The sequence below is a fragment of the Seriola lalandi genome, unplaced genomic scaffold (genome assembly GCF_002814215.2).
Source record: "Seriola lalandi dorsalis isolate HSWRI2012SDOR001 ecotype SW California unplaced genomic scaffold, Sedor1 jcf7180002054821, whole genome shotgun sequence".
Taxonomy (NCBI): Eukaryota; Metazoa; Chordata; class Actinopteri; order Carangiformes; family Carangidae; genus Seriola; species Seriola lalandi.
In genome coordinates, this window is record NW_019525374.1 from 80,560 (window position 1) to 86,893 (window position 6,334).

At 42.4% G+C, this 6,334-nt stretch overlaps 1 protein-coding gene across 1 annotated transcript in view; it reads left to right on the plus strand.

Annotated features, from left to right (window-relative positions):
• LOC111669801 (atrial natriuretic peptide receptor 1-like) overlaps positions 1 to 6,334 on the plus strand; it is a 33,864-nt gene that overhangs the window by 16,994 nt on the left and 10,536 nt on the right. The window contains exons 2-11 of the mRNA XM_023426250.2: positions 1,333 to 1,427; positions 1,653 to 1,788; positions 1,882 to 1,966; positions 2,979 to 3,096; positions 3,310 to 3,384; positions 4,123 to 4,200; positions 4,485 to 4,589; positions 4,672 to 4,743; positions 4,875 to 5,037; positions 5,160 to 5,315. Of these exons, the coding sequence (XP_023282018.2) occupies positions 1,333 to 1,427; positions 1,653 to 1,788; positions 1,882 to 1,966; positions 2,979 to 3,096; positions 3,310 to 3,384; positions 4,123 to 4,200; positions 4,485 to 4,589; positions 4,672 to 4,743; positions 4,875 to 5,037; positions 5,160 to 5,315 (1,083 nt within the window). The remainder of the gene's footprint in view (positions 1 to 1,332; positions 1,428 to 1,652; positions 1,789 to 1,881; positions 1,967 to 2,978; positions 3,097 to 3,309; positions 3,385 to 4,122; positions 4,201 to 4,484; positions 4,590 to 4,671; positions 4,744 to 4,874; positions 5,038 to 5,159; positions 5,316 to 6,334) is intronic.

Consider the following 6,334-nt stretch of genomic DNA (forward strand, 5'->3'; position numbering starts at 1 on the left):
AAGAGAGAGATGTCATTCTAAGAGAGAGGTGTGTGTGTGTGTGTGTGTGTGTGTGTGTGTGTGTGTGTGGTCCAGGTATTACTTATGTTGTGGGGACCTAAATCACATTATGGGGAAACAAAGCAAATCCCCATAAAGTAAATCATTATATTTTAAGGTTTGGATTAAGGTTAGAGTCAATGTAATGTCGTGTGTGTGTGTGTGTGTGTGTGTGTGTGTGTGTGTGTGTGTGTGTGTGTGTGTGTGAGAGATATATTTATGACTTTAATAAGCTCTCAGTGCTCTGACATTTCAGCGTTACCTGCTCATCCTGACCGCTGCTCGCTCTGCATCCGCCTCATTATCTGACACTCTGACCCCGCCCCCCTGCTGACATCATCAACACTGTTTTCAGAATGAAACCGGCCGTCTTCCTTTCTCAGATGATACAAAGTGAATTTAACATTTATTGACATTCTGATTGCTGCCGTCCTCCTGTGAAATCCACTTATCTCCAAAAAACAAAGACGAATGTTTTTAAAAGTTTTAGTCCAATAAATCCAGTATTTTTAATGTAAATATCTTCATACATTCACATAAATGTTCAAATGTGTTTTTATATATTTATTTTTTCAGTTATTTTTAGTGTGAATTTGAAGCGTCTTGAACGTAGCTCCAGCTCTGGGCTTCATGTGTTCACATCCTGTGTTTACTTGTGGGTGACTTTCAGCTTGTTTAGACCGTAGTTTTCACTCTGAGTGGATTTAAGTTTATTATTTTCATTGATCTCTTGTTTATTATTGAATATTTATTCAGTGTTATTTCCATATGTGCTGTGTGACCTGCTCTTTGTGTCTGTTGTGATTGTTGTCCTGTTGTTGTTGTTTTGTGACCTCTCTGACCGATCACCGCATCTCGCTCCTGATCCCTATTTGCTCCGTTTCCATGGAGACAAGTGGTCTAGGGCCTTTATAGCCACACACACGCTAACTGCTAATTTCTAATTGCCTGTAATTAACCTCTGGTGACTGATTTTCATTTTTTCGGGCCATAAATCAGAGAGGTGCAGCCTTTTTTCATTTTATCTTTATTTATTTATTTCATCTGTTCGTAGATCAGTTAGACCCTTTCTGTGTGTGCGTGCGTGAAACACAAGAATCTTGTGATTTGGGATCAATAAAGTTGATTGTTGTAGAGAGAGAGGTTCCGACCCCACCCACTTCCTTCCACACCTCCACACAGCCGACCAATCACAGCGTGAAGTCAGCGTGCGCTGACAAACACCTGGGTTTAAGAATATGAGTCACTGACTAATTGTCTGAGTGAACTCTTCTTCTTCGTTGGTGTCCTCAGGTGTGACGGGACTCGTTCACCTGGACGAGAATGGAGACAGAGAGACAGACTTCGCCCTTTGGGACATGATCGACACCAACAGCAGCGCCTTCCAGGTGAACACACACACACACACACACACACACACACACACACACATCGTGTTATTGCTCCACGTAACAGCAGCATTCAGTATCTTGCAACTTGTAAATGTAAAATACACAATGACTTGAAAGGTTTAGAATAGTTTCTGATCTGATACTGATCAGTTTGATCTCGGTGTCACTGATCTGGGGTCTGTAGACGATCTCACGTCTGTGTTTTCTCTTGTTTTCTTCCAGATCGTTTTGGTTTACAACAGCTCCGAGGAGCAGCTGACGGCCATACCTGGGACATCGCTGCACTGGCTGGGCGGAGTCTGTCCTCCTGACGTCCCCGTCTGCGGCTTCAAGAACGACAACCCTGTCTGCCTCGCCAGTCAGTGGATCAGCTGCAGTCACGCACTTGTTGTGTCGGTTTGTTCATGTTGAATCGGAGGTTATTAAAACAGTTTCTCCTCCTCTCTGCCAGAAACAATCACCATCCACCAGATGGTCTCCATTGTGGTCCTCTTCATCTTCACCATGACGCTCACCATCACCGTCTTCATCTACAGGTGAGAGCGGCTGCTGTTTGTCCACATGACTCTGACTGAATGAATATCACAGGGGGAGGGTAATTAAATGAAATACTCTGCCTCCTCCTCCTGACAAATATATATATATATATATATATACATACAGTATACATGTGACACAATGATTTGCTTATTATTTATTATTTTTAATATTATTTAGCAGTAATTTAATTATTTACACAGATGGCTGCAAACTACGGAAATGTGTCTTTCTCTGTGTGAATTCAGCTGCTTTACATTTAGAAAGTCACTGCTCTGAAATCATAAAAGCAACACTGTGTAACTTTTGCTGAGCAGCAGCAACAGCGCCCCCTGCTGCCACAAGTGGTGAATACAGGACTTACAATCACACTGAGGATACTGAGCTAGCTTCTTCTTATAGCTGGAGATCCAGTGGAGGACCTGGTGACAACAACCTTTTTATCACATTAATCAAGTGTTTTAATCAAGCATCAACCTCCAGACTGAAACATGGAGCTGCAGTTCCTCCAACGACCACTAGAGTCTGGCTCCAACAGTGAGTCAGTCTCTGTAGACTCCCATGTTAAAATGTCCAACTTTACATCAGAAATAAACACGTTTACATCCTGGTACAAAAAACTGTTTTGGTCTCTAGAGCTAATTTCCTCCTTCATGACACCTGTTTATACAACTCACCTGTTTACATTTTATTAAGGACTAAAGTTATGGAGGATTGAGGGTGTGGCCTCTTTGAGTGACAGGTTGCCACAAACCACCATGCACCAATGTCTCAGCTCCACACACGCCCCTCCTCTTTGACCATTTTTGGATTAGCTGGGAGTTAGGGGGCGGAGTCAGAAACTGCCAAGATGGCGACAGTGAGGCAGCTCACTCTGAGCTTCAGAAACCTGTGGGTGATGTCACAGTTTGTCTGTAACGTCTCTCTCTCTCTCTCTCCCTCTCTCTCTCCCTCTCTCTCCCTCTCTCTCTCTCTCCCTCTCTCTCCCTCTCTCTCTCTGTCTCTCTGCAGGAGGATGAAACTGGAGAAGGAGCTGGTGGCTCAGCTCTGGAGGATTTCCTGGGATGACATCCAGATGAGTAACCTGGACAAAGTGCTGCGGAGCGGCAGCAGGATCACACTGTCACTGGTCAGCACGTGCACACACACACACACACACACACACACACACACACACACACACACACACACACACACACACACACACTTCACTGATCACTCTCTGATTCTGTAATTTTGTCTTTTGTTCACTGTAATAAAGAGAAAGACTTTATGTTACTAATCAAGTGTTTTAAAATGGCTCTTTTACACACACACACACTGACCCTGTGTGTGTCTCCAGAGAGGCTCTAATTACGGCTCCCTGATGACTGGAGATGGAAACCTCCAGGTTTTTGCAAAGACCGGATACTACAAGGTCAGTGAATCTTCGTCTCTGTGCTGATGATAAAGACTCAGACTGAATGTGACGGAGCACATCTGTAATTACACACATCTTCTTGTCTTTTGTCTCCTCCGTGTGTCACTGCTCTCGCCCTGCTTCCACTGATTTATCCTCCATCAGTGGTTTCAAACACACTGACTAAAAGCTGCAGCAGCAGGAAGGAAACCACTTTACATGTTGAGATATGAAAAAGGCACAAAACAGTTTGTTTTTGCACTTTACTTTTCACTTCAAGATGCATTTAGAAAAACTTAAGGAAGCGGCTTTTTAGCTGCAGGAAGAAAGAAAAAATACAAAATAGTTTTAGGCTCTGAGTTCTCATCTGTGGTGACAGACAGAAAAAAATGTAGATTAATGGAAACTTAAAAGATCAGGAGGAATGTGGAAGTTATAATAATATATACTTCATCACAGCAGGACGAAGCACCTCAGTGTGATCTTCATTTAACAGGTGAAAACAGGTTAACCCAGGTCTGTAATGCATTTAGTCAATTAAATGATCAATTGTAAATCAATTATTCACCACTGGTTCCAGCTTCTCAAACATGATGATCTGCTGAGTTTTGTTTGTCAATTGACAGTGAAGGGAACATGGTTGGGTTTAGACTGATGCTTGGTGATCTGATCTGGATCAGGATCAGGATTATGGTCTGGATCAGTTTGGGTTGTGGGTTTTTTGAGTTGTTGAAGCTTCTCTTTGTTTTCCTGCAGGGAAACATCATCGCCATCAAATACATCAACAGGAAACGCATCGAGCTGAACAGGGACGTTCTGTTTGAGCTCAAACATGTGAGTGTGTTTCATCTTTAAATCCACAGCAGAAATACAATTATTGCATTATTAAATGAATAACCAAAATATAAGAGCATCAGCAAACATAGAGTTTAAAGGTCAGAGCTGGTCTGTGATCATAAAAGGTCAAAGTATAAATCAAGAAAAACACGTGAGGAAATGTTTTAATTCTTTGTTGTCGTTGTGGCTGTAATGAAAACTGCCAGAGACACTGACAACACCTCATACAGTTAATGAATCTTTAGTTGTTGTTGTTTTTTTTTTTTGTTTTGTTTGTTTAGATGCGTGACGTTCAGAACGAACATCTGACCAGGTTCATCGGAGCGTCCATCGACAGCCCCAACATCTGTATCATCACAGAGTACTGTCCCCGAGGAAGTCTGCAGGTACAACTACCTGTCTGTCTGACTGTCTGTCTGTGTGTCAGGTTTGCACTTGTGTGTATTTAGTGTGTATTTGTGTCTTCAGGACATCTTGGAGAACGACAGCATCACTCTGGACTGGATGTTCAAATATTCTCTCATCAACGACATCGTCAAGGTACTTTTCTGTTTCATCCTCCACGTCTGTTCTCACTCTCTTCTTCACTGTTATTATCCAGTGGTGTCGTCACAGTGATGATTCTCTCTCTCTCTCTCTCTCTCTCCCTCGCTCTCTCCCTCTCTCCTCAGGGCATGGTGTTCCTCCACAACAGCGTCATCTTCTCTCACGGTAAACTGAAGTCGTCCAACTGTGTCGTCGACAACCGCTTTGTCCTGAAGATCACCGACTACGGTTTGTCCAGCTTTAGGTCCGAGAGCAACTCAGGGAAGGACGCTCATGCCTACTACGCCCGTGAGTCACGGGTTAAGACATGGTTTCAGACATTTATAATACATTATATACATTTATATAATGTATAAACAAATGTAATGTAATTGTAAAAACGTGTCACTGACATGACCCCCCCCCTGCAGAGAGGCTGTGGATGGCTCCAGAGCTGCTCAGGATGGAGGCTCCTCCTCCTCATGGAACTCAGAAAGGAGACGTCTACAGCTTCGGCATCATCCTCCAGGAGGTGGCGCTGCGCCGAGGAGCCTTTTACTTAGAGGGAGACCCCCTCAGCCCTAAAGGTACAGAGTGCAGAGCGTGTGCACACACTCGTGACGTAACAAAACAGGTCTGGAAACGGTGAAAACCTTCAGGGGTTCAGATCTGCTGAGACTCAGATGAGAGCAGAATCAGAGACTAGCAAATGTTCTAGAATGGTTAGCTTAGCATCTTTTCAGAACAGGTAATGTAGCATCTTTGCAGAACTGTTAGCGCAACTGGAATCTTTCCAGAACTGATAGCAAGGTTAGCTTTTAACTGGCCGGGGCTGACACAGTTTTAGCGATTGTGCTAATGCTAACTCACATGGTTTCAGGTGTATTTAGCCCCGCCCCCCTGTCCCCAAAAGTTGACAGGATTGATTCCTTAGGTTTGTGACGTATGAAACCCTGGCTGCCTGAATCTATTTTTAATCATTCATTGGTTCACTGCAATTCAAGGAAATACTCAGTCATGGTGTTCATGATTATTTCATCATCATATATCTGTATTATATAAAAATAAGTTGATGATGTCAACAAGAAATTCAGTTTGTAGCTGCTGCTCGAAGTTTAAGGTCTGATCTTATAAGTAACTAGAAAATTCCAGGGAAATTTTGAGTGCCACGGGGGCTACTGCCGGGATGAGTACATGAATTATATCCAGTGTTCAAAAGTCACCCTGATCATATTCTGCTTTTGAGAAATGTCTTGATATAAAAGATTCTGATATAAAACAATGTCACATCCCTCCATCATATATTATGTGGGAAATATCTCATATTCTGTGTTGTTTTTTTTTAATAAAACAAGAGGCCACATGTCTTCAAACGGGCATTTAAAGGGTTAAAATCCTGAAAACTAATAAACATTTGGTAGGTTTGAGCAGAACTGAAGTGGTTTAAGAGATTTATGCAAAAAAAAAAGCAGAAAAAAATATTGATATATGATGATTTTATATCATTTTCTTTGTGTGTCCTTTTTTGGACGCGAGGAACCCCAGAGGGTACAAAATGTGTTACCAGTGTATAATAGACCTGTAACAGTAACTGACATTAGATTTT